At 36.8% G+C, this 27,927-nt stretch overlaps 1 protein-coding gene across 2 annotated transcripts in view; it reads right to left on the reverse strand.

The window, feature by feature from the left end:
- Positions 1-27,927, reverse strand: part of COL4A5 (collagen type IV alpha 5 chain) — a 370,566-nt gene that overhangs the window by 235,197 nt on the left and 107,442 nt on the right. For both annotated transcript variants that reach the window (XM_033112912.1, XM_033112902.1), the window contains exon 3: positions 11,751-11,840. In XM_033112912.1, the coding sequence (XP_032968803.1) occupies positions 11,751-11,840 (90 nt within the window). The remainder of the gene's footprint in view (positions 1-11,750; positions 11,841-27,927) is intronic.

Raw genomic sequence — 27,927 nt, forward strand, 5'->3', positions numbered from 1 at the left:
TCTCTTTTTATCTTAGTGAGTCTAGTCAAGGGTTTGTCAATTTTATTAATGTTTTCAAAGAACCAGCTGTTTGTCACATTAATTTTTCCATTGTCTTTTTGTTATCTATTTCATTTAGTTCTGGTCTGATTTTTATTATTTCCTTCCTTCTGCTGACTTTGGGTTTCATTTGTTCTTTTTTCTATTTCTTTAGGTGTAATGTGAGGCTGTTTATCTGGTGTTATTCTTGTTTATTGAGATACGCCTGTAATGATATAAATTTCCCTCTTAACACTGCTTTTGGTGAATCCCAAAATTTTTGGTAGGATGTATTTTCATCGTCATTTGTTTCTATGACTCTTTTGATCTCTCATCTTATTTCTTCTTTCACCCCATCTTTCTTTAAAAGTATGTTGTTTAATCTCCACATATTTGTGGTTTTTCTTGCTTTCTTTTTGTAGTTGATACTCAATTTCAAAGTTTTGTGATCAGATAGAATGCCAGGTATGATTTCAGTATTCTTAAATTTGCAGAGGCTGCATTTACGTCCCAATATATGATTTATCCTTGTGAATATTCCATGTACACTAGAAAAGAATGTATAGTCTGATTTCCAGGATGAAGTGCTCTATATATGTCAATTATGTCCATTTCATCTAATGTGTCATTCAGGGCTGATATTTATTTATTTATTTTGCATTTGGATGATCTATCCATAGCTGTCAATGATGTATGTACGTCCCTTACTATAATTGTGTTTTGGGTAATTTCTCCCTTTAGTCCTGCTACTAGTTGCTTGGTATATTTCGGTGCTCCCTGATTGGGGGCATAAATATTGATGGCTGTTATGTCTTCTTGTTGTATAGTCCGCTTTACCATTATGAAATGTCCATATTTGACTCTTGTTACCTTTTTTTATCCTGAAGTCTGTTTTATCTGATATCAGTATGGCTACAGCTGCATTTCTCTGAATACCATTTGCTTGGAACGTGAATTTCCACTGTTTCACTTTGAGTCTACATTTGTCCTTGTAGGTGAGATGTATATCTCGAAGGTAGCATATGTTTGGGTTTAGTTCTTTTACCCAATCTGCTACTCTGTGCCCTTTTATGGGTGATTTCAGTCAATTTACATTTAGGGTGATCATTGATATATGAGGATTTCCTATCATTCTATCCTTGGTTTCCATTGTTTCTTTGCCTTTTTTTTTGCTATTATTTCCGTGTGTCGGTATTCTACGATTTTTCCCTCTAGTCCTTCTTTTTTTGTGTTATATTTTCAGTTCTGTTTTTTTTCCCTTTTTTTTTTTTGAGTGGTTACCATTAAGTTTATGTAAAAGAAAGTTTGATATTTAGAGTATTCCATTTTCTTCAGCATACTTATTATCCCCATTCCCTTGGGCCGGTTCAGACCTTTACTCTCTTGCCTTTTATGTATTTGTTGTTGCAAATCATCCCTATTAATGCTGTGAGTTGCTTTCTGTGCTGCATTAGCAAGTTCTCTTTATCGTTTTTTTTTTTTTTTTTTTCCCTTCGCTTCTTTACCCTGTATGTTATGTATAAGTGTATAGTGTCCTGTTTGGAGTACAGGCTGCAATTTACTGTTTCTGTCTGTGTGTAATACTATTTATCATTTTGTATTATTTTGCTTTTTTTTGTTTCAGGTAGTATTTCTTGCAGTGCAAGTCGTATCTTAGAAAATTCCCTGAGCTTCTCTATGTCTGGAAAGGTCTTTATTCCTCCTTCGTACCCAAAGGATATCTTTGCTGGATATATTATTCTTGGCTCATGATGTCTCTCTTTCAATTGTTTGAATATTTGCATCTACTCCCTCCTGGCTTGTATAGTGTCGGCTGAAAAATCTGATGATAATCTAATGGGCTTTTTTCCCCTGGTTACCGTCTTCTTTTCCCTGGCTGCCTTGAGGATTCTTTCTTTATCATTATATTTTGACAGCTTCAATACAATGTGTCTTGTAGACGGCCCGTTGGGGTTGAGGTAATTAGAGATTCTATTTGCTTCTTCGATTCGAGGATCCAGTTCTTTCCACAAGTTTGGGAAGTTTTTGACCACTATTTGTTTGAATATACTCTCTGTTTCCTTCTCCCTTTCTTCTTCTTCTGGTATGCCCACTATTCTTATATTGTTATTTCTCATGGAGTCAGAAAGTTCTTGTAGAGCTCTTCATTTCTTTAAACTCTCAAGTCTCTGTCTTCTTCCATCTGTGTCAATTACAGATTTCTATCTTTGATGTCACTGATTCTTTCCTCCATATGATCAACTCTATTACCTAAGCTAGCTATTTCATTCTTCATTTTTTTTTAATTGAGTTCTTGTTCGTGAGAAATTTTATTTGGTTCTTTCTTAAAATGTTACTCTCTTTGGTAAAATGTTCATTTGTTCTTTGATTGTGCTTCTGAGTTCATTAACCTGCCTGTCTGTGTTTTCTTGCATCTCATTGAGTTATTTAAGAACTGCAATCTTGAATTCTCTGTCATTTCAGTCACATATTTCCACGTCTTCAAGTTCATTTTCGGGAGACTTTTCATTTTCTTTCCGAGCTGCCTTGTTACCTTGGTTATTCATGGTAATTAATGAATTATTATTTCTCTTCCTAGGCATCTACAGGACTGGGTTGTGCAACAGGTTGGTAGGAAGAATTATTTCTTTTGTTTTCCAGTAAGTGTTGGTAGAATGTTTTATTTTCTTTCTAACTGCAGCTTTTTGTTCTCTCCCACGCTGTAGTGCTACATTTCGTCTGCACTGTTCTGGCTTCTCACACAATGGGGGATTCCCCGGAAGGCAGGCATCTCCTCTGTGAACACGTCATCTGGATCACATGGCACCTCCTCCGTGGGAGGATGTGGAGAGCTTCTTATGTTCCAAAGCTCTTCATGCAGCAGTTTCAGAGCCTGTGTGTTTTAGTGGCTCTGTTTACTCTTGCAGGGATCTGCCCAGATAGGTGGGGACAGGGGCAGGTGGGTTGTGAGAGCTGGCCCAGAACAATGGTGGCAACCAGCAGCATAGCCAGTCCTGCACCAAAGTCTCCCTCACCTTTGCTGGAACCAGTTGGGCGGCAAGTCCATGGCTATGGGCCACAGTTCTCAGAATTGTAAATATTCTGTTCTCTCAATCGGATACTGCTACTGTTCCACCTCTAGCACTGGGTGGGTGGGGATGGGGTGAGTTCTGGAAGGGTGAGGAGGGGTCGGCTAGACTCCGTGCCTAAGAGACCTCCATCTTCTTCTTGGCAGTGAGGACTTAAACCTCTGTTTTCACCCTTCTTCTGTCAGTTTTTGCTCCTAGGTCTCTACTGTTAACACTGAGTTCAGCTGTATAATATGCTGATCTCTCAGGCGGGACTGTGGGCCATAAGCAGAGCACTAGCAGTCCTAGTTCTTCCCTCTCCTGTGATAGCTCCGGGATGCAGGGAGCTCTGATCTCTGAGCTCCGTCTTCAATGCAGATTGAAGCCACGGCCCGTGTCTCTGTACTTCCCTCTCCCCTCTTCCCTGCTTGCCCAATTTGCTCATCTTTAGATGATTTCATTTGTGTGTCTCTTAGTCTTGCCTGTCTGCTGTGAAGGGAGTCCTTGTGGAATCATAGCTGTTCAATTTGTTGTAAATTCCAGGGGAGATTTCAAGAGGCTCACCTCACACTGCCACTTTTATGGTGTAATAATCTATTTTAGTCTTTATTTCTGACTGGTTCTTTTTTATGTTTTCTGTCGCCAAGTTTATGTTTCCTATTTCTTTGTTGAAGTCCTCATCGAGATCACTGAATATCCTTATAACCAATGTTTGGAACTGTGCGTCTGGTAGATTGCTTGTCTTCATTTTGTTTAGCTCTTTTCATGGAGCTTTGCTCTGGTCTTTCATTTGGGACATGTTTCTTTGTCTCCCCATTTTGGCTGCCTCCCTGTGTTTGTTTCTGTGTATTAGGTAAGGCTGCTATGTCTCCCGGTGTTAGCAGAGTGGCCTCATGTAGCAGGTGTGCTTTGGGACCCAGTGATACAGTCTCCCTTGACACCTAAGCCAGGTAATCCAAGTGTGTCCCCTGTGTGGGTTGTGTGTGCTCTCCTGTTGTAGTTGAGCCTTGGTTGCTGTCTGCATATCAACTGGAGGGACAGACCCTTTGGCTGATTGGTTATGAGTACTGGCCATAACTACAGTGAAGGAGCTACATGCAACTGAAATAACCTAAAGGTGGCAAATTGGGTGAGCGGAGTCGGGGAGGGGAGCAGAAAGTGCAGAGATGCCGGTGACGTGAGTGCAGGAGTAAACCAGATCTCCGAGCTCCGAGCTCCCTGCATTCCACAGCTACCACAGTCTCAGGAGACAGAACCTCACTGCCAAGCAGAAGATATTAGACTTAGGCACTGAGCCTAGCCACCCCCTCCCCACCCTCCCAGAGTTCGCCCCATCTCTACCCTCCCAATGCTAGACACGGAATGATAGCAGTGTCGTATGAAAAGAACAGAATATTTGCAGCTGTGAAAACTGCAGCCCACAACAATGGATTCACAGCCCAACTAGTTCAGGCGAAGGTGAGGAAGCCTTGGGTGCAGGGCTGGCTGTGCTGGTGGTTGCCACCATTGCTCTGGGCCACCTCTCACAACCCCATCCACCCCTGTCCCCATCTATCTAGGCTATCCCTGCGAGGTAAACAGAACAACTGAAACACACAGGCCCTCAATCTGGTGCAAGAATAGTTTCGGAACTTCAAAATCTTGCCCCATCCCCTCACAAAGGTAGTGCCCTGAGTCCAAAGCAGGCTGCTCAAAGAAGAGAAGCTCACCTTCCAGGGAATCCCCCCATTGTGTAAGAAGCCAGAACAGTGCAGAGAAAACATAACACTATAGTGTGAGAGAGAATTAAAGGCTGCATTGGGGAGAGAAAATAAAACATTCTACCAACACCTACTGGAAAGCAAAGGAAAGACCTCTTCCTACCAACCTGTTGCAGAACCCACTCCTGGAGATGCCTAGGAAGAGAAATAATAATTCATTAATTACCATGAATAACCAAGGTAACAAGGCAGCTCAGAAAGAAAATGAAAAGTCTGCAGAAAATGAACTTGAAGACATGGAAGTATGTGACTGAAATGACAGAGAATTCAAGATTGCAATTCTTAAATAATCAATGAGATGCAAGAAAACACAGACAGGCAGGTTAATGAACTCAGAAGCACAATCAAAGAACAAAATGAACATTTTACCAAAGAGACTGAAATTTTAAGAAAGAACCAAAATGAATTTGTGGAGATTAAGAACTCAGTAAAATAAATGAAGAAAGAAATACCCAGCTTAGGAAATAGAGCTGACCAGAGGGAGGAAAGAATAGTGACATCAAACAATAGCGTCATCTGGAAATCACACAGACTAAAGAAGAGAGAGCCTTGTGACTTAAAAGAAATGAAAGAACTCTACAAGAATTTTCTGATTCCATCTGAAAGAGCAATACAAGAATAATGGGCATACCAGAAGAAGAAGAAAAAGAGAAGGGAACAGAGTATATGCAAACAAATAGTCGACGAGAACTACCCAACCTTGTGCAAACAACTGGATCCTCAAATCCAAGAAGAAAATAGAACACCTAACACCTCAATCCCAACAAGCCTTCTCCAAGACACATTGTATTGAAGCTGTCAAAAATTAGTGACAAAGAAAGAAACATCAAGGCAGCCAGGGAAAAGAAGATGGTAACCCACAAAGGAAAGCCCATTAAATTACCATCAGATTTTTCAGCAGTAACTCTACAAGCCATGAGGGATTGACTCAATATTCTAACTATTGAAAGAGAGAATTATGAGCTAAGAATAATCTTTGCATCAAAGATACCCTTTACATATGAAGGAGGAATAAAGACCTTTCCGAACACAGAGAAGCTGAGAGATTTTTCTAACACATGACCTGCACTATAAGAAATACTGAAGGAGGCTATTCGACCAGCATAAATAGGGATAATTTGTGACAACAAAAACATAAAAAGGGAGAAAGTAAAGGTCTGAACCAGCATAAGGGAATGGAGAAAGTAAGCATACTCCAGAAAATGGAATACTCTAAATATGAAACTTTCCTTTACATAAACTTAATGGTAACCACTAAAAAAAAAAAAAAAAAAAAAAAAAAAAAATCCAGAACTGAAATGTGTAACATAATAAAAGAAGAAACAGAGGGAAAAATCATAAAAGTACCACCACACTGAACTAATAGACAGCAACAAAAAGGCAAAGAAACAATGGAGACACAGTCCTACCAGAAAACCAAGGACAGAATGAAAGGAAATCCTCATATATCAATTATCACCTTAAATGTAAATAGACTGAATTCACAAATAAAAAGGCACAGAGTAGGTGTTTGGATCAAAGAAACTAAACCCAGCCATACGCTGCCTCCAAGAGACACATCTCAGCTACAAGGACAAATATAGATTCAAAGTGAAAGGGTGGAAACTGACACTGCAAGCAAATGGTATCCAGAGAAAATCAGGTGTAGCTATACTGATATCAGATGAAACAGACTTTAGGATAAAAAAGATAGCGAGACAAAGATGGACATTTCATAATGACAAATGGGACTATACAACAAGAAAACATAACAGTCATCAATATTTATACCCCCAATCAGGAAGAACTGAAATATACCAAGCAACTACGTACTAACAGAACTAAAAGGAGAAATTGAGCAAAACACAATTATAGTTGGGGACCTAAATACATCATTGACAGCTATGGACAGATCATCCAAATTAAAATAAATAAATAAATAAATATAAGCCATATACATTATTTTCTAGTGTACATGGAACAGACTACATATTCTTTTCTGCTGTACATGGAACATTCTCAAGGATAGACCATATATTTGGATATAAAAGGAGCCACAGCAAACCTAAGAAGACTGAAATCATACCAAGCATATTCTCTGATCACAAGGCTTTAAAATTGGGAATCGACTACAAAAAGCAGGAAAAAACTAAAGTACATGGAGATTAAACAACAAACTTTCAAAAAAAGACTGGGTCAAAGAAGAAATAAGAGGAGAGATCAAAAGATACACAGAAGCAAATGACAAGGAAAACACATCCTACCAAAACTTTGGGGAGGCAGCAAAAGCCGTTTTAAGAGAGAAATTTGTATCATTACCGGCCTACCTCAATAAACAAGAAAAACCTCAGATAAATAACCTCATGCTACACCTTAAAGAACTAGAAAAAGAAAAAGAAGAACAAATGAAACCCAAAGTCAGCAGAGGGAAGGAAATAATAAAAATCGGACCAGAACTAAATGAAATTGAGAACAAAAATGACAGAAAAAAATTAGTGCTACAAAGAGTTCGTTTTTGAAAAGTTTAATAAAATTGACAAACCCTTGACTAGACTCACAAAGATAAAAAGAGAAAAGACACTAATAAACAAAATCAGAAACGAGAAAGGGGAAGTTACCAAGGATGCCACAGAAATACAAAGGATCATCCAAGAATACTATAAAGGACTATATGCCACCAAATTCAATAACTTAGAAGAAAGGTCCAAGTTCTTAGAAACAAATAGCCTTCCAAGGCTGAATCACAAAAAACTGGAAAATCTACATGGGCCAATCACCATTGAGGAAATTGAATCAGTCATCCAAAACCTTCCCAAAAGCAGAAATCTGGGACCAGATGGCTTCACTAGTGAATTCTACCAAACATTCAAAGAGGAACTAATAACTGTCCTACTCAAACTCTTCCAAAAAATTGAAGAAGAGACAATAATCCGTAACTCATTTTAGGAGGCCAACATTACCCTAATACCATCACATGGTAAGGATAACCCAAAAAAGAAAACTACAGAGCAATATCTCTGATGAATACAGATGCAAAAATCCTAAACAAAATTCTCGCAAATCGAATGCAACTATATATTAGAAAGATTATTCATCATGAAAAATTGGGGTTCATCCCAGGGGAACAAGGATGGTTCAACATGGGCAAATTTGTCAATGTGATACATCACATAAACAAATCAAAGGATAAAAATCATACGATTATAACAATAGATGCAGAAAAAGTGTTTGATAAGCTACAACATCCATTTATGATTAAAACACTTAATAGGTATAGAATGAAAATACCTTAACATAATAAAGGCCACATATGATAAGCCCTCAGCTAATCTCATAATTAATGGTGAAAAACTGAAGCCCTTTGCGCTACGTTCAGGAACACGACAGGGCTGTCCCCTCTCACCTCTGCTTTTCAACATAGTGTTGGAAGTCCTTGACAGAGCAATTAATAAGAGAAAGAAATAAAAGGCAATCAAAATGGGAATGCAGAAGTTAAATTACCAATCTTTGCAGATGACATGACGCTATATATAGAAAACCCTAAAGACTCCACCAAAAACCTATTAGAAACAATCAACGAATACAGTGAAGTTGCTGGCTACAAAATCAACGTACAAAAGTCCATTGTATTCCTATATACTAACAATGAAATCTCAGAAAAAGAAATACAAAAAACAATTCCTTTTGCAATTGCAGCAAAAAGAATAAAATACCTAGAAATAAACTTAACCAAGGATGTGAAGGACCTATATGCTGAAAACTATAAGACATTTTTGAAAGAAATTGAAGAAGACACAAAGAAATGGAAAGACATTCCGTGCTCATGGATTGGAAGAATCAACATAGTTAAAAATATATATTACCCAAGGCAATATACAGATTTAATGCAATCCCCATCAAAATCCCAATGGCAGTTTTTAAAGAAATAGAACAAAAAATCATCAGATTTGTTTGGAACCACAAAAGACCCCGAATAGCCAAAGCAATCTTAAGAAAAAAGAACAATACTGGAGGTATCACACTCCCTGACTTTAGCTTGTACTACAGGGCTACAATAATCAAAACAGCATGGTATTGGCAGAAAAACAGACACATATACCAAAGGAATAGAACTGAGAACCCAGAAATAAACCACATAAATATGGACAGATAATTTTTGACAAAGAAGCTAAAAATATACAATGGAGGAAAGGCAACCTCTTCAATAAGTGGTGCTGGGAGAATTGGATAGCCACGTGCAAAAGAATGAAACTGAACAGCTATCTGTCACCGTGTACCAAAATTAATTCAAAATGGATCAAAGACTTAAGCATAACACCTGACACAATAAACTGCATAGAAGAAAACATAGGTACTAAACTTGTGGACCTTGGGTTCAAAGAGCATTTTATGAATTCGACTCCAAAGACAATGGAAGTAAAAGCTAAAATAAATGAATGGGACTATATGAAACTTAAAAGTTTCTGTACAGCAAAAGAAACCACTGACAAAATAAAGAGGCAACCAACTGAATGGGAGAAGATTTTTGCAAACAGTGCCTCCGATAAGGGGCTAATATCCCAAATATACAAGGAACTCATGAAACTCAACAACAAAAAAACAAACACCCCAATTGAAAAATGGGCAGAGGACCTGAATAGACATTTCTCCAAAGAGGATATACAAATGGCAAATAGACATATGAAAAAATGCTCAACATCACTAATCATCAGAGAAATGCAAATAAAAATCACAATGAGATACCACCTCACCCCAGTCAGAATGGCTATCATCAACAAGACAAATAGTAACAAGTGTTGGAGAGGCTGTGGAGAAAAAGGAACCCTCATACACTGTTGGTGGGAATGCAGACTGGTGCAGCCGTTATGTAAGGTAGTGTGGAGTTCCCCAAAAAATTACGAATAGAATTACCATATGACCCAGGAATCCCTCTCCTGGGTATCTACCCAAAAAATCTGAAAACGTCTACACGTAAAGACACGTGTGCTCCAATGTTCATTGCAGCTTTGTTTACGGTGGCCAAGACGTGGAAACAACCAAAATGTCCTTCGATAGATTTATGGATAAAGAAGTTGTGGTATATATACACAATGGAATACTATTCGGCGGTAAAACAAGATGATATAGCAACCTTTGTGACAACATGGATGGATCTTGAGAGTATGATGCTAAGTGAAATAAGTCAGACAGAAAAAGCAGAGAACCATATGATTTCACTGATATGTGGTATATAAACCAAAAACAAGAAAAGAACAAGACAAACAAATGAGAAACAAAAACTGATAGACACAGACAATAGTTTAGTTGTTACCAGAGGGTAAGGGGTGGGGGTGGGAGATGAGGGTATGGGGGATCAAATATATGGTGATGGTAGGAGAACTGACTCTGGCTGGTGAACACACAATGGGATTTATAGATAATGTAATACATAATTGTACACCTGAAATCTATGTAATTTTGCTAACAATTGTCACCCCAATAAATTTAAAAAAAAAAAACAAAACACACCCACATCAGAGACAGAAAAAAAAAAAAAGCTTTCTAGAGTAGATCGATGGGTTATAGGCCACCTATTCCTGGCTTTGCGATGGTTGGGGCTCCTGGTTACACTCAATCCTCCAGGCAGACTTGGAATAATTTTGAACATGACCATGATCTACTGTGGCCTCAGAATAATTATCAAATTTTTGACATAACTCCTTGAAGTCCAACCCTTTCATGTCCATGATGAGGTAGTCTATGTTTGTCACTCAGGTCCTAAAAATTCAAAGGATACAATTGAGGAGTCTATTTCCTGGCTAAAAACCTATCTGTGTTGCTTTCAGTTTTACATCCCACATATCAGTAAAAGCAACAAAGGAACAAGACGAAAAATGAAGAAACTAAAACTCATAGACATAAACAATAGTTTTGTGGTTACCAGAGGGTAAGGGGTGAGGAGGTGGTAGATGAGGGTAAAGGGGATCAAATATATGGTGATGGAAGGAGAACTGACCCTGGGTGGTGAACACACAATGAGCTATGCAGATGATGTATTACAGAATTGTACACCTGAAACCGATGTAACTTTACTAACAATTGTCACCCCAATAAACTTTAATTAAAAAAAAACACACTTATCTGTGATGTTTCAGGCCAAGCCATAGCTGATTACAAAGGCCCATCCTACACGAGACTTAGTGCACAGCCAATGCTTGGCAGTCTCTGTAGGGAGCTGTAGTCAAGAACTCGGGCCCCTGACTATTTACAAACAACTATCTGCATTGAAAGGCCTCTGGAGCCTTGGTGGAAAAATGGGGAATCCTTGAGGACACTTGTTCTGCACTCTGACTCAGTAGTTTTCCATCCCAACTCTTTCCCCTGTCCTTTCTCTCATCCCACCCTCAGGTCCACAAACAAACAAACAAACAAACAAAAAGGCAACAATGAAACACAGCAGGAGCTTTTTGCTTCAAGCTCTCTCAGCAGTGGAATAATTTCCCATGTCTGCGCTGATCCATCTGACCCTCATTTGTGCTCTTCCATGAGGAAAAATGAACAGTGGGGAAGTTGGCACTTTCTCTGGTTTAATTTTTTGCTTATGCTGTCACAGTGAGTGACTAAAAGCTTGATGGTTACTTTCATTTTGGCAGTCTTAATCAGCTATTCTGACACCTGGCAGTATAGCTCTCTCCAGCTCAGCTAAGTTTCTGACAGAACTTAATTTCTGTGAATAATCCCAATAACCACATACAATTAAGGGCATCTTTCAAAAACACTTGAATGTGGCAGTAATATTCTTTTTTGTTTTTAAACTAACAATAAAGTAGCCTCGTGGCCATTTTATTGTTTTATTTAAATAGTTTCTGGCTATAATTCAGTAACTTTTTAGTTGATTTGACACCTATTTCCACATTTGAGATGGCTTAATTCCTCTGATATTACTGGTTGGCAACTTGGCACATACCTTTTGTCCCCGAGGCCCTGGAGGCCCTTCGGGACCTGGAAAACCAGGTAAACCTGGATGGCCTTCCAAACCTGGAAATCCTCTCTCCCCCTGCAATTGAACAAAAATGAAAGGAAAGGTCATTTGTGAATTTTCAAGCACAGACTTTGTTGAGATTCAAAAAGATCAAAGAACTATCTAGAGAAAACTAACTTAATAATACAAAATCCACAGTATCCACTAGCATGGGGAAACCTGTAACACGTGAATGAAAAAACACAAACTACTCTAAATTAATATCATATATGGTAATGTAATCTTGTGCTTTCCTATAAAAGTAAAAAGTGTATCAGAGATGAAGTGTGGTTTAAACATACTGACATCAAGAATTTAACAGGAAAGATGTTAATAAATCCAGGAAAGCAGGTCTGCAGAGGTTAAATGAAATAAGTATGGTGCAGGGATGAAGAAGGGTAAAAGGAAACCATTAGAGAAGATTTCAGATTTTTCTTTTAAATATTTATTGGGGAACAGTATGTTTTTCCAGGACCCATCAGCACCAAGTCAAGTCGTTTTTTGTTGTTGTTGTTTTGTTCTGTTTTTTTTCAATCTAGTTATAGAGGGCGCAGCTCAGCTCCAAGTCAAGTCGTTGTTTTCAATTTAGTTGTGGAGGGCACAGCTCACTGGTCCATGTGGGAATCGAACTGGCGACCTGAGTGTTACGAGCACTACACTCTAACCAACTGAGCCAACCGGCCACCCCCCTCAGAGTTGTAGAATAGAAGAGTTGCAGGATTATAAAGAATGGAAATTCATTAGCTGATTGGAGATAAATTATCCAGAAAAAGACTTCATCTAGCACATGAAAAATTTTGTATACTTTTTTCTGATTGCAAAATTAATGCAAAAAATGTTTACTGTAGAGAATAAAAAAGAAAGAGAAAAAACACAAGTAACTCCTCTAATCAGAATTCCTATTTGAATTGTGACTCACGTCCCAGTTCTGACTACAGCACTTATGAACACCAACACAGGAGGGCTGTCTACCTACCAGTAAGGTTCCACCATATCTCATAAGCATCTATACTGTAAGGTTGCCTGACGTGAATACAGGCACAGCCAGAGAGGTGAGCATTGCAGAGCTACCATGTGTACTAACATACCATAAAATCAACATAGTAGGGTTAGTTATCCTGTATACAGCCAATCACAGTAAGAGTGTGAACCCCCAACACCAGTAGGGGATCCGATCACAGAAACTCACCAATATTAAGTTTAAGAACCCTGAGGGTTCATTGCTTCATGACACATGCTCCCAACTATAGGGCTGCGAGCAGTTCCTCTACTTTCCTAAGGCTTAAAGGCTGAGTCTCTGGCCAGAGACTCGACCTCATCTGTGAACCCTCTCACTAGATCGTACCCACAGTGACAGCCTAGGTAGCAACTAAGAAAGAGAAAGCTTCCATATCTACAAGGCAATTAACCAATGGGCCACTGGAGGCACATTCACCTAGAGGTTACAGTGTAGTAGACTTTTATGCATGTCCCCAGGATGTATGAGAGACAGACAGAGAGAGAGAGAGAGAGAGCCAGAGAGAGAGAGACAGAGAGAGAGAGAGAGAGAGAGAGAGAGAGAGAGAAAGTACTAAACTTAGTCTAGCTAGCTAATTTTGTATTGAATAATTCCTTGTTAAATATAAGTACTTTGAAAAGGCTACTTCTGATCAGTTTCCACCTAGTACTTCAAAGACAATGAAGCAAATGTTAGCCAATTAATGGTAGTTCTAACTTTGACAACCATTATTATTTACATATTACTATATTTTCTATTTTATATAAACATATCTCTTCGTTATTTTAATTGTCACAGAATTATGATAATTTATTGTTCATGAACCTCAACCCAATTATTTTGAAGGAAATAGAGCAAGAGAGGAGAAATAAAAGATTCAAAAATTTTAGAGCTGGATTGCCTCAAATCATTACGTAGCCCATTCCTGGCACAGCTGGTAGTAGAAATTTGATAACTGCCAGTCAGAAAGGAAGCTGGAAGGAAAAAAAGAAATCTAGTTCGAGTACATTTCCATAAGTGGTAACACAGCTACAGTTTGGGATATCTGCTGGTATTTAGAAGCTATCTCTGCCAAAACTTGAGGATAACGCTTGAAGAGAGCTCTGTTTTGTCAGAAGTATAACTGCTATCTGAGCTACAGATAAGAGAGGAATAAACTAGAAGTTGAAAGTGGAGGGTGCTAAAAAGTTTAACTGTGTTGGTATAAAAAAAAACCCAACATATACCTATAAGTTATATATCCTGAAATCTCACACTATGTAGCTAATTGAGTAATATTATATGAAGATAGGACAGTAGAAAAACAATTGCAAGAGAAATCCCCAACCTTTGAAAGGTAGAAAGCTTCCTGGAGTAGAAAATATAGAAGCCTTCCATGAGGAGAGGGTGAGGGATAGTCCTCTACCTAATTCCTAACAGATGGCAGGAAAGCTGACATTTGTTGTGTGCCTACCCTTTGTTACTGGCTGTCAGGCAATCATTTAATCCTTACAACTAATCGAGATTTTACTGTAATTTGCTAACACTCACAAACATATAAAATAGCACAGTATGTCTATTTCTGCAGGTCAAACTTTAAAAAGAACTCGTTTTATGCTGCTTGCCCATTGTAATGACATGGGGTAAAAGAAAAGGGAGGACACTCTAAAGAGGGGCTAATTGATTTATTTAGCAATATCTAATCAATTTATTTAGCAATATGCAATAGCAAAACACAAAGGCAATTCAAATGAGGTGCTAACGACAGAAAATAAAGGTGGTTACGATTCAACTATATACATTGATAACAATATCATGTCAAAGGAGTACACATACACATAAGTTTAAAAGATCTCAACATATATTTACTATTGATCAAAAATTACTTGGCTAAATATACAAGTAACATCAGTAAGGAGTATCCAAAAGCAGTAATAAGCGCTATAGGATAGTAACTATTACAGTAGATGCCAAAAGCTCACCAAACAATAGGAAAAACAACAGTGGAAATGTCATAAATCAAAACCTTGCCAGGTCTGTAGCTGAGAGAAACTCAGGCGTCTCCCACTGCTGCTTGTTAGTTCTCAAGAATGTTGCTGCTGTTGCAGTTGCTGTTGTGGTTGTTGTTCCTGGAAGTTAGGGAGTCTTCTGATGCTGCAAGCTGCATACAAGTTTCTAAAATGCTAACACGTTCTTAAGGAGGCTAACCGAGGGGAACAACACTAGGAGGTTGGGAACCATCCAGACCTCACCAGGTCCCTGGCTGGAAGTTAGGGTGTCTCTTGGTGTTGTGAGCTGTATGTTGCTGGAAGTTTCCAAAATGTTAGAATGACGAATAATCACCAATGACAAATGACAAAATGACAAAATTACACTGCCAACTGAGGTCTGTCTTATAAATTTTCTCAGATGTACCCTAGAGCCAAGTTCCTTGTTCCTGCCTCCCTCTCCAGAAATGGCCAGTTCCAGGAGGGTCCAGCAGTTACTGTGATAAGAATATTGTTTATCTGGCTGAAGGGCCAGTTCATTTGGACAAACAACCCCTGCTGTTCTCGCCTGGGACCATTGGCCCAAGGCCTTTCAAAGACTGGCAACATGCCTGTCATGTCATTTTGATATAACTTAGTTACTTCTCCACCTCATCTGCTGATGTGGGCAAAACAGACAGAAAGCAACATCATCTCGTATCTCTCCTACTCCCTACTCGGGAGAATGAGACCAAAGGGGGAATTCTGTTAACCCCAATCACAGAATTCTTTTAACCCTAAGCTAGCCATCACCTCACATGCAGTAACAGACAAAAGCTAACAGACAAAAGTTAACATCAGCCAATGAAGGCAATTTTCTTAACATCTTTCCTACACCCATATTTGGATAAAAAATCATTCTTATTTTTCTTTGTGGAATAATTTTCTTCTTTCTCTGCATGTCCCTTAAATATTGGTATTACTCTGGATTCCTTTTTTGACTCTTCCTCTCCTTTTCCTTAGGAAATCTCAAATATCAACACTTGTTGTCCTAAAAGTTGAGCTTACAGGGCCAACTGTCATAAATATCTCCACTTGAATATCACACAGGCACCTAAAACTCAACAACAATAATAACAGCAACCATGTATTGAGTGTTTTCTATGTGCCAGACTTTATTCTAAACTTGTTCCATGTTTTATTTTATTTAATCCTACCAATGACAATATGAGGTAAATACTATTATTTCCATTTTACAGATGAAGAGTTAGGGAAAAGAGAAGTTGCATAATTTTCCCAAGAGCAAACTTAATATAAACAAACAATTGAATCATTATCATTCTACTATCTTCTCTATTCCAGGAAATAGCACAACCCAGATTCCTCACCCAGAAATTTGTAATAGTTTTGACTCCACTTTCCCCATTACCCCTTCATCTACTCAATCATGCTCTCTTCGTCATTGTATTCTTAGTGCCCAACAGAACCAACACTCAGTAAATATTTATGCAATGAATAAACTTCCTTAATTAATTATATAAAATTCATGGCACATGTTTTTGCCCAAAATTCAGAAAATAAGATTAGTAGAAATTAAACAAAGAGTGACTTTTTGTAATAAAGCTGGTTAATATACCACATGCTAGTACTAAAAAGAATAACAACAAACTGATTTACTTAGAAGGAGAGCCTGGTTTCTGAGTCAAAGGCACTTATAAAATGTTACAATTTTACAGGAAGAACACTTTATAATCACAATAAGAAAGTTACACAACCACAGGAACGAAAAAAAATATTTTAAGACGAGTTTCTCAAGGAAGATACAAACTTAACAGAAAAAAAATATTGGATTTCTGAGGATATGAAAAATTAAAATTAGGACAAACTGGTAATAATGACATTTGAGATTAAAATTATTTTGGATTATAATATAATATTGGATAATAAAATATAGATTATATAATATTGATTATAACATAATATTGTAAACATTATATCAACATACGGGCAAGGCAATACCTTAATGGACATATGACAACAATGATTTAATTGGGTAGTGTAATTATGGTTTTCTTTTTGTGTAATTTCTATTTTTTTTGTAATTATATAGCACAAAGAAATATTAGATGTAATATAAATAGGAGAACAAGAATATGGATCTTCAGCAACTGTCAAAATGGAAATAATCTAGATCAGAAGATCTCACAAACGTGCCTGCATCAGAACCACTTGGACAAATTGTTAAAACAGAGTACCTGGCCGTACCCCCAGAGTTAGATCAATAAGTTTTCTATGGAGCCTAAGAACCTGTGTTTTTAAACAAGCCCCTGTAAATACAGACGTCATTGATAGAGGGGCACACTTTGTTTAGGTAATATTTGTGACATGAATTTTAGGTTGTCAACTGGTTAATTTCTTGCTGTCATTATGAATCTGGCTAGTTTGGGTTATTTTTAGCTGTGTGCACATGGACACGTTCCTTCAATGTAATGTACGTTTCATTATTTTTCTGTTAAACTTACTTTTAAAAAGAAGTTTTATTGAGATAAAATTAATATACAATAAATTGCACATATTTAAAGTATACAATTTGAAAAATTTTGTCACATAGGTAACAATCAAAATAATGAACATATCCATCACTCACAAAAATTTCCTTATCTTTTCAACAAATGGTGCTGAACAACTGGACTTTTCATGCCAAAAAAAACAACAACAACAACAAAAAAAACGAATCTAGACACTGACATCACACCTTCACAAAAATTGACTCAAAATGGATCAGAGACCTAAATGTGAAACACAAAACTATAAAGCTCCTAGAAGATAACATAGGAAATACCCTAGATGACCTTGGATGTGGTGATGACTTTTTAGATACTCATACAACAAAAGCACTATACATGAAAGAAATAATTGATGTGCTGGACTTCATCAAAATGAAAAATTTCTGCTCTGCAAAAGACAATGTCAAAAGAATGAAAAGACAAGCCACAGATCGGGTGAAAATATTTGCAAAAGACACATCTGATAAAGGACTATTATCCAAAATATACAAAAGACTCTTAAAACTCAACAATAAGAAAAACAACCTGATTGAAAAATGGGCCAAAGACTTTAACAGACACCTCACCAAAGAAGATATAGAGATGGAAAATAAGCATATGAAAGGATGTTCCACATATGACATCAGGGAAATACAAATTAAAAGAACAATGAGATGCCACTACACACCCATTAGAGTGGCCAAAATTCCAGAACACAGACAATACCAAATACTAACAAGGATGTGGAGCAACAGGAACTCTCATTCACTGTTTGTGGGATGGCAAAATGGTGCAGCTACTTTTTAAGACAGTTTGGTGGTTTCCTACAAAATGAAACATACTCTTTCCATATGATCCAGCAATAGCATTCTTTAGTATTGACCCAAAGGAGTTGAAAACGTATGTCCACACAAAAATCTGTGTTTATATAGCAGCTTTATTCATAATTGCCAAAACTTGGAAGCAACCAAGATGTCCTTCAGGTGAATGGATAAAGAAACTGTAGCACATCTAGACAATGGAATATTATTCATCACTAAAAGGAAATTAGCTATTAAGCCATGAAAAAACAGAGGAACTTTAAATGCATATTACTAAGTGAAAAATGCCAAACTGGAAAGGCTGCATACTGTATGATTCTAAGTATAGGACATTCTGGAAAAGAAAAAAATATAAAGAGAGTAAAAAGACCATTGTTTGCTAGAAGGTGGGGGTGGGAGAGATAAACAGTCAGAGCACAAAAGATTTTTAGGGCAGTGAAAATACTCTGCATGATAATATAACGATGGATACATGCAATTATACACGTGTCCAAACCCACAGAATAAACAACTCCAAGAGTGAACTCTAAGGTGAACTATGGACTTTGGGTGATAACGATAAATCAATGTAGGTTCATCAGTTGTTACAAATGTACCCCATCTGCTGGTGGGTGCTGAGTGTAGAGAACTTGTGCCTGAGTATATATTTATGCATGTGTGGGAGCAGCGGGTATATGGGAAATCTCTGTATCTCTTTCAATTTTCCTGTGAACCTCAAACTGCTCTAAAATAAAAGGTCTTTAAAAAATTGTTAAAGTGAACATTATAAATATGAAAAACTTCCTTGTGTCTCTTTAAAATATCTTCCTCATGACTACCCATCCCCCCCAAGGCATGGATTGATTTTCTTTGTTACTATAATTTGCATTCTCTAGAATTTTATATAAAAGGAATTATACAGAAGCCACTTTTTGTCTAACTTTTCACTCAGCATAATTATTTTGAGGTTCAGGCATGGTGTGGTGTGTGTCAATAGTTCATTCACTTTTATTGCTGTGTAGTATTCCATTATACAACTATACTAAAATTTGTTGATTCACCCACTGGGTAATGAGCAGGTGAGTTGTTTCCTGTTACTGGCTATTAGAAATAAAGCTATCATGAACACATGTACAAGCTTTATATAGACATATGCTTTCATTTCTCATGGGTAAATGCCTAGGAATGGACAGGGTCATATGATAAGTTTATGTTTACCTTTTTTTAGAAACTGCCAAACTGTTTTCCAAAGTGTGCATCATTTTAGATTCACACCAGCAACCTATGATAGCTCCAGTTGGTCCACATCCTTGTCTTTACTGGGTATAGTTCTGTTTTAGTATTTAGACGTTCTAATAGGTTTATAGTAGTATCGCATTATGTTTTTTTATGCATTTCCCTAGTTAATAACATTGAGTAACTTTTCATGTTTACTTTGTGAAGTGTCTTAATATCTTATGCCAATTTGTTTCTAAATAAATTTAATTTGAGGATGTTTGTTTTACTATTGAGCTTTGAGATTTCTTTATATATTCTGGATATAAGACTTTCATCAGATATGTGATTTGCAAATATTTTTTCCTAGACTGTGTTTTGTCTTATCTTTCTCTTAACAGTGTCTTCAGAAAAGTTCTTAATTTTGACGAAATACAAAATCTTACAGCCTTTTCTTTTATGGATCATGTTTTTGTTGTCTTATCTAGGAAATATCCGCCTAATACAGGATATTGTCCTATGCTTTCTTCTAAAATATTTATAGATTTTGGTTTAAATTTAAGTCTATGATTCATTTTGAGCCAATTTCTGAATATAGTGCAACTACAGGCATGTTGCTGATCTTAGGAAAAAGAAATGAAGTCTTTCTCCACTGAGTATAATTTCAGCTAAAGGGGTTTGGTAGAAGCCCCTTAAGGTCAAGGAAACCTCTTCTGTTCCTAGTTTGCTGAGAGTATTTAATCAGAGACAGAAATGAATTTTGTTAAATGCTTTCTCTGCTACTATCTATTCAAATAATTATATGGAGGGCTTCAGTTTTTTAGTTTTTTAGTCTTTCAATATGGTGAATTACAATTTTTGATTTTCAAATGTTAAACCACTATGCATTACTGGCATAAACTCTCTTTGGCTATAGTGTATTAGGCACTTTATACGCCATTGGATCTGATTTCAAAATTCTGTTAAGGATTTCTGCATCTATGGTATATAATGAGCTATAGTTTTCTAGTTTTGTAATTTTTGTCTTTGTCTGGTGGGAGTAACAGGACATACCCATATTCGTTTCATAAAATTAGTTGGGCAGCAGACCTTATTCCTCTATTTTCTGAGTTTATGAAAGATTGATATTGAATCTTACATGAATATTTTATGTAATTCACCAGTGAAAACTCTTGGGCAGGAATTTGTGTGTGTGTGTGTGTGTGTGTGTGTGTGTGTGTGTGTGTCTGTGTATGTGTGTGAAGTGTGTAATAATTCAATTGTCTTAGGAAATATAGGGGTATTCATATTTTGCTTCATTTAGTTAGTCAGTTAGTTTTACTTAATGTATGCTTCTCAAACTATTTTCTCCATCTCGTATATCAAATTTATTGTTATAGTTTATACTATTCCCTTATTAATCTTTTCATGTCTGCAGGATCATTCCTGATATGGGTAATTTGTGTTTTCTATTTTATCATCAGTCATGGTAACAAGCAATTGCCAACTTTTAGCTGTGTATGTTTTTACTAGTTCACATATTTCTAGTCCTACTTTTATCTTTATTATTTCCTTATTTTTATTTTTTTTAATTAAAGTTTCTTGGGAAAAATTCTTAGCAAACTTACACAGATTTCAGATGTACAATTCCGTATTTAGGGATCTATAAATCCCACTGTGTGTTCACCACCCAGAGTCAGTTCTCCTTCTTCACTATATATTTGATCCACTTTACCCTCATCTGCCACCTCCCTCCCCGCTTACCCTCTGGTAACCACTAAACTATTGTCTGTGTCTATGAGTTTTTGTTTCTCACTTGTTTGTCTTGTTCTTTTGTTGTTTTTGGTTTATATACCACATATCAGTGAAATCATATGGTTCTCTGCTTTTTCTGTCTGACTTATTTCGCTTAGCATTATAGTCTCAAGGTCCATCCATGTTGTCACAAATGTTCCTATATCTTTTCTTACTGCCGAATAGTATTCCATTGTGTATATTTACCACAACATCTTTATCCATTCATCTATCGAAGGACATTTTGGTTGTTTCCACGTCTTGGCCACCGTAAAAAAAGCTGCAATAAACATTGGAGCATACTTGTCTTTAAGTGTAGATTTTTTCAGATTTTTTGGGTAGATACCCAGGAGAGGGATTGCTGGGTCATATGGTAATTCTGTTCTTAATTTTTTGAGGAACCTCCAAACTGCCTTCTTTAGCTGCTGCACCAGTCTGCATTCCCACCAACAGTGTATGAGGGTTCCTTTTTCTCCAAAGCCTCTCCACACTTGTTACTATTTGTCTTGTTGATGATAGGCATTCTGACTGGGGTGAGGTGATATCTCATTGTGGTTTTTATTTGCATTTCTCTGATGATCAGTGATGTTGAGCATCTTTTCATATGTCTCTTTGCCAGTGGATGTTCTCTTTGGAGAAATGTCTCTTCAGGTCCTCTGCCCATTTTTCAATAAGGTTGTTTGTTTTTTGTTGCTGAGTTGCATGAATTCCTTGTATATTTTGGATATTAGCCCCTTATCAGAGGTATTGTTTGCAAAAATCTTCTCCCATTCAGTTGGTTCCCTCTTTATTTTGTCGATGGTTTCATTGGCTGTGCAGAAGCTTTTAAGTTTGATATAGTCCCATCATTTATTTTGGGTTTTACTTCACTTGCCTTTGGTGTCAAATTCATAAAATGCTCTTTGAACCCAAGGTCCATAAGTTTAGCACATATGTTTTATTGTATGAGTTTTATTCTTTCAGGTCTTATGCTTAAGTCTTTGATCCATTTTGAACTAATTTTGGTACATGATGACAGATAGCAGTCCAGTTTCATTCTTTTGCATGTGGCTTTCCAATTCTCCCAGCACCGTTTATTGAAGTGGCTGTCTTTTCTCCATTGTAGGTTTTTTGCTTCTTTGTCAAAAATTATCTGCCCATATTTATGAGGTTTTACTTCTGGGTTCTCAATTATATTCCAGTGGTCTATGTGTCTGTTTTTCTGCCAATAACATGCTGTTGTGGTTATTGTTGCCCTGTAGTACAAGCTAAAGTCAGGGAGTGTGATATCTCCAGCATTGTTCTTTTTTCTTAAGATTGCTTTGGCTATTCGGGGTCTTTTGTGGTTCCAAACAAATCTGATGATTTTTTTGTACTATTTCTTTAAAAAATGCCATTGGGATTTAATGGGGATTGCATTAAATCTGTATATTGCTTTGGGTGATATGGCCATTTTAACTATGTTGATTCTTCCAATACATGAGCATGGAATGTCTTTCCATTTCTTTTTGTCTTCTTCAATTTCTTTTTAAAATGTCTTGTAGTTTTCAGCATATAGGTCTTCCATATCCTTGGTTAAGTTTATTCCTAGGTATTTTATTCTTTTTGCTGCAATTGCAAAAGGAATTGTTTTTTGTATTTCTTTTTCTGAGATTTCATTCTTAGTATATAGGAATGCAATGGATTTTTGTGCGTTGATTTTGTAGCCGGCCACATTACTGTATTCATTGATTGTTTCTAATAGCTTTTTGGTGGAGTCTTTAGGGTTTTCTATACACAGTGTCATGTCATCTGCATAGAGTGACAATTTAATTTCTTCATTCCCAATTTGGATGCCTTTTATTTCTTTCTCTTGCCTGATTGCTCTGGCAAGGACTTCCAACACTACGTTGAAAAGCAGAGGTGAGACAGGACAGCCCTGTCGTGATCCTGAACGTAGCCCAGTCATGTTCCTGAACGTAGAGCAAAGGGCTTCAGTTTTTCACCGTTAATTATGAGATTAGCTGAGGGTTTGTCATATATGGTCTTTATTATGTTAAGGTATTTTCCTTCTATACCTATTTTATTAAGTGTTTTAATCATAAATGGATGTTGTATCTTGTCAAATGCTTTTTCTGCATCAATTGATATAATCACATGATTTTTGTCCTTTATTTTGTTTCTGTGATGTGTCACATTGATGGATTGGCGTATGTTGAACCATGCTTGTGCTTCTGGGATAAACCCCACTTGGTAGTGATGAATAATCTTTTTAAGGCATTGTTGCATTCGATTTGCTAGAATTTTGTTTAGGATTTTTGCATCTGTATTCATCAGAGATATTGGTCTGTAGTTTTCTTTTTTTGTGTTGTCCTTCCGAGGTTTTGGTATCAGGGTAATGTTGACCTCATAAAATGAATTATGGAATAGTCTCTTCAATTTTTTGGAAGAGTTTGAGCAGGATTAGTATTAGATCCTCTTTGAAGGTTTGGTAGAATTCACTAATGAAGCCATCTGGTCCCGGACTTTTGCTTATGGGAAGGTTTTAGATGACTGATTCAATTTCGTTACTGGTGATGGGTCTGTTTAGATTTTCCAGTTCTTCATGGTTCAGCCTAGGAAGGCTATATGTTTTTTAAGAACTTGTCCATTTCTTCAACATTATTGAATTTGGTGGCATATAGTCCTTCATAATATTCTTGGGTGATCCTTTGTATTTCTGTGGTATCCGTTATAACTTCTCCTTTTTCATTTCTGATTTTGTTAGTGTCTTCTCTCTTTTTATCTTAGTGAGTCTAGCTAAGGGTTTGTCAATTTTGTTCATCTTTTCAAAGAACCAGATCTTTGTCACATTAATTTTTTCTATTGTCTTCTTGTTCTCTATTTCATTTAGTTCTGCTATGATTTTAATTATTTCCTTTCTTCTGCTGGCCTTGGGTTTCATTTGTTCCTTTTCTAGTTCTTTGAGGTGTAATGTGAGGTTATTTATTTGGGATTTTTCTTGTTTCTTCAGAAAGGCCTGTAATGATATAAATTTCCCTCTTAAAACTGCTTTCGTTGTATGCCAAAAATTTTGGTAGGATGTATTTTCATTCTCATTTGTTTCTATGTATCTTTTGATCTCTCCTCTAATTTCTTCTTTGACCCGGTCATTTCTTTAAAGATATGTTATTTAATCTCCATGTGTTTGTGGTTTTTCCTTCTTCCTTTTTGCAGTTGATATCCAGTTTCCAAGCCTCGTGATCAGAGAATATGCTTGGTATGATTTCAATCTTCTTAATTTTGCTGAGGTTAGTTTTAAGCCCCGATATATGGTCTATCCTTGAGAATGTTCCATGTACACTATAAAAAAATGTATAGTCTGATGTTTAAGGATGAAGTGCTCTATAAATGTCAATTATGTCTATTTCATCTAGTGTGTCATTTAGGGCTGCTATTTCGTTATTTATTTTTTGTTTGGATGATCTATCCATAGCTGTCAATGATGTATTTAGGTCCCCTAGTATAATTGTGTTTTGGTCAATTTCTCCCTTTAGTTCTGTTAGTAGTTGCTTGGTATATTTCGGAGCTCCCTGATTGGGGGCATAAATATTGATGACTGTTATGTCTTCTTGTTGTATAGTCCCCTTTACCATTATGAAATATCCATCTTTGTCTCGGTATCTTTTTCACCCCGAAGTCTGTTTCATCTGATATCAGTATGGCTACACCTGGGTTTCTCTGGATACCATTTGCTTGGAGTGTCAATTTCCACCCTTTCACTTTGTCCTTATTTTTATTATTTTAAATTTTATGTGCTTCTCCTTTTATAGCTTAAGTGAAAAACTTAAATCACCAATGTTAAATCTCCCTTCTTTTTTTTTTTTTTCATTTATCCAGTTTTTTTTTTTTTAATTTATTTTTAATTTATTGGGGTGACAATTGTTAGTAGAATTACATAGATTTCAGTTGTGCAATTCTGTATCACATCATCCATAAATCACACTGTGTGTTCACCACCCAGAGTCAGCTCCCCTTCCATCACCATACATTTGATCCCCCTCACCCTCATCCCCCACCCCCCAACCCCCTTACGCTCTGGTAACCACCAAATTACGTTCCCCAGATTAATTTTCAAACCCCGTGGCCATCCTGTGGTCACCGACTGCCCTCCAATCCCCTCACCCTCCCCCTTCCCCCCAACCCTCCCGCCCATCTAGCAACCCTCAGTTTTTCCTCATTGTCTCCCAAACTGTTTCTGATTAGTTCATTCACTTATTCTTTTCTTTACAATCCGCAAATAAGTGAGATCATATGGTACTTATCTTTCTCTGTCTGACTTATTTCACTTAACATAATGTTCTCTAGATCCATCCATGTTGTTGCAAATGGTAAGATTTCTTTCTTCTTTATGGCTGCATAATACTCCATTGTATAAAGGTACCACAGTTTCTTAATCCAGTCATCTACCGATGGGCATTTTGGTTGTTTCCATGTCTTAGCTATTGTGTATAGTGCTGCAATAAACATAGGAGTGCATAGAGATTTTTGAATTGAAGTTCTGGATTTCTCCGGATAGATACCTAGGAGTGGAATTACTGGATCATAAGGTAGTTCCATTTTCAGAATTTTGAGATACCTCCATACTGTTTTCCATAGCGGCTGCACCAGTCTGCAATCCCACCAACAGTGCACAAGCGTTCCCTTTTCTCCACATCCGCGCCAGCACTTGTTGTTTGTTGATTTATTGATGATAGCCATTCTGACTGGGGTGAGGTGGTATCTCATTGTGGTTTTTATTTGCATTTCTCTGATGGTTAGTGAGGTTGAGCATTTCTTCATATGTCTGTTTGCCATCTGTATGTCCTTTTCAGAAAAATGTCTCTTCAAGTCCTCTGCCCATTTTTTAATTGGATCGTTTGTTTTTTTGGAGTTGGGTTGAGTAAGTTTTCCATAGATTTGTGATATTAATCCCTTATCAGATATATCATTGGCAAATATCTTTTCCCATTCAGTAGGATCCCTTCTTGTTTTATTGATGGTTTCCTTTGCTGTGAAAAAACTTTTTAGTTTGATATAATCCCACATGTTTATTTTTTCTCTTAGTTCCCTCGCGTGAGGGTGTATATCAGTAAAAATCTTACTCCGGGTAATGTCTGAGAAGTTTCTTCCTATATTTTCTTCTAGGTATTTTATGGTTTCAGACCTTACATTTAAGTCTTTAAGCCATTTTGAATTTATTTTTGTATATGGTGTAAGGAGGTGGTCCAACTTCATTTTTTTGCATGTGTCTGTCCAGGTTTCCCAGCACCATTTATTGAATAGACTGTCATTACTCCATCGTACATTCTTGCTTCCATTGTCGTAGATTAAATGGCCATATAGGCGTGGATTTATTTCTGGACTCTCTATTCTGTTCCATTGATCTATGTGTCTGTTTTTATGCCAGTACCATGCTGTTTTGATTACTGTAGCCTTGTAGTATAATTTGAAGTCAGGTATTGTTATACCTCCCACTTTGTTCTTATTTCTCAAGATTGCCTTTGCTATTCGGGGTCTTTTATGGTCCCATATAAATTTTAGGATTATATGTTCTATTTCTGTGAAAAACGACGTTGGCAGTTTGATAGGAATTGCATTGAATATGTATATTGCCTTAGGCAGTACGGACATTTTAACTATATTAATTCTTCCTATCCATGAACATGATATGTGTTTCCATCTATTTATATCTTCCTTCATTCCTTTCATCAGTGTCTTATAATTTTCTGAGTATAGATCTTTTACTTCTTTGGTTAAATTTATTCCCAGGTATTTTATAGTCTTTGGAGCGATTGTAAATGGGATTGTTTTTTTAATTTCTCCCTCTGATGTTTTATTATTGGTATATACAAATGCAACTGATTTCTGAATATTAATTTTGTATCCTGCCACTTTACTAAATTCATCTATCAGCTCTAATAGCTTCTTGGTGGAGTCTTTAGGGTTCTCTCTATATAGTATCATATCATCTGCATACAATGATAACTTTACTTCCTCCTTACCAATCTGGATGCCTTTTATTTCTTTTTCTTGTCTGATTGCTGTGGCAAGAACTTCCAGAACTATGTTGAATAGAAGCGGAGATAGTGGGCATCCTTGCCTTGTTCCTGATCTTAGGGGGAATGGTTTTAGCTTTTCCCCATTGAGTATGATGTTAGCTGTGGGTTTGTCATATATGGCCTTTATTATGTTGAGATAAGATCCCTCCATTCCCACTTTCTTAAGGGTTTTTATCATAAATGGCTGTTGGATTTTATCAAATGCTTTTTCTGCATCTATTGATATGATCATGTGATTTTTATTTTTCATTTTGTTAATGTGGTGTATCACATTAATAGATTTGCGGATGTTGAACCACCCCTGCATACCAGGGATGAATCCCACTTGATCGTGGTGAATGATCTTTTTAATGTATTGCTGAATTCTGTTTGCTAATATTTTGTTGATGATTTTTGCATCTATGTTCATTAAAGATATCGGCCTGTAGTTTTCTTTTTTTGTGGTGTCTTTGTCTGATTTTGGGATCAGGGTGATAGTGGCTTCGTAAAAAGTGTTTGGGAGTCTTCCCTCCTTCTATATTTTTTGGAAGAGCTTGAGGAGAATTGGTGATAATTCTTTTTTGAACGCTTTGTAAAATTCACCTGTAAAGCCATCTGGTCCAGGGCTTTTGTTTGTTGGGAGACTGTTGATTACTGATTCAATTTCCGTGGTGGTAATCAGTCTATTCAGGTTTTCTGTTTCTTCTTGAGTTAGCCTTGGAAGGTTGTACGCCTCTAGAAAATTGTCCATTTCTTCCAAATTGTCAAATTTGTTGGCATATAGTTGCTCATAGTAACTTCTTAAAACTCTTTGTATTTCTGCAGTGTC

The sequence above is a fragment of the Rhinolophus ferrumequinum genome, chromosome X (assembly GCF_004115265.2).
Source record: "Rhinolophus ferrumequinum isolate MPI-CBG mRhiFer1 chromosome X, mRhiFer1_v1.p, whole genome shotgun sequence".
Taxonomy (NCBI): domain Eukaryota; kingdom Metazoa; phylum Chordata; class Mammalia; order Chiroptera; family Rhinolophidae; genus Rhinolophus; species Rhinolophus ferrumequinum.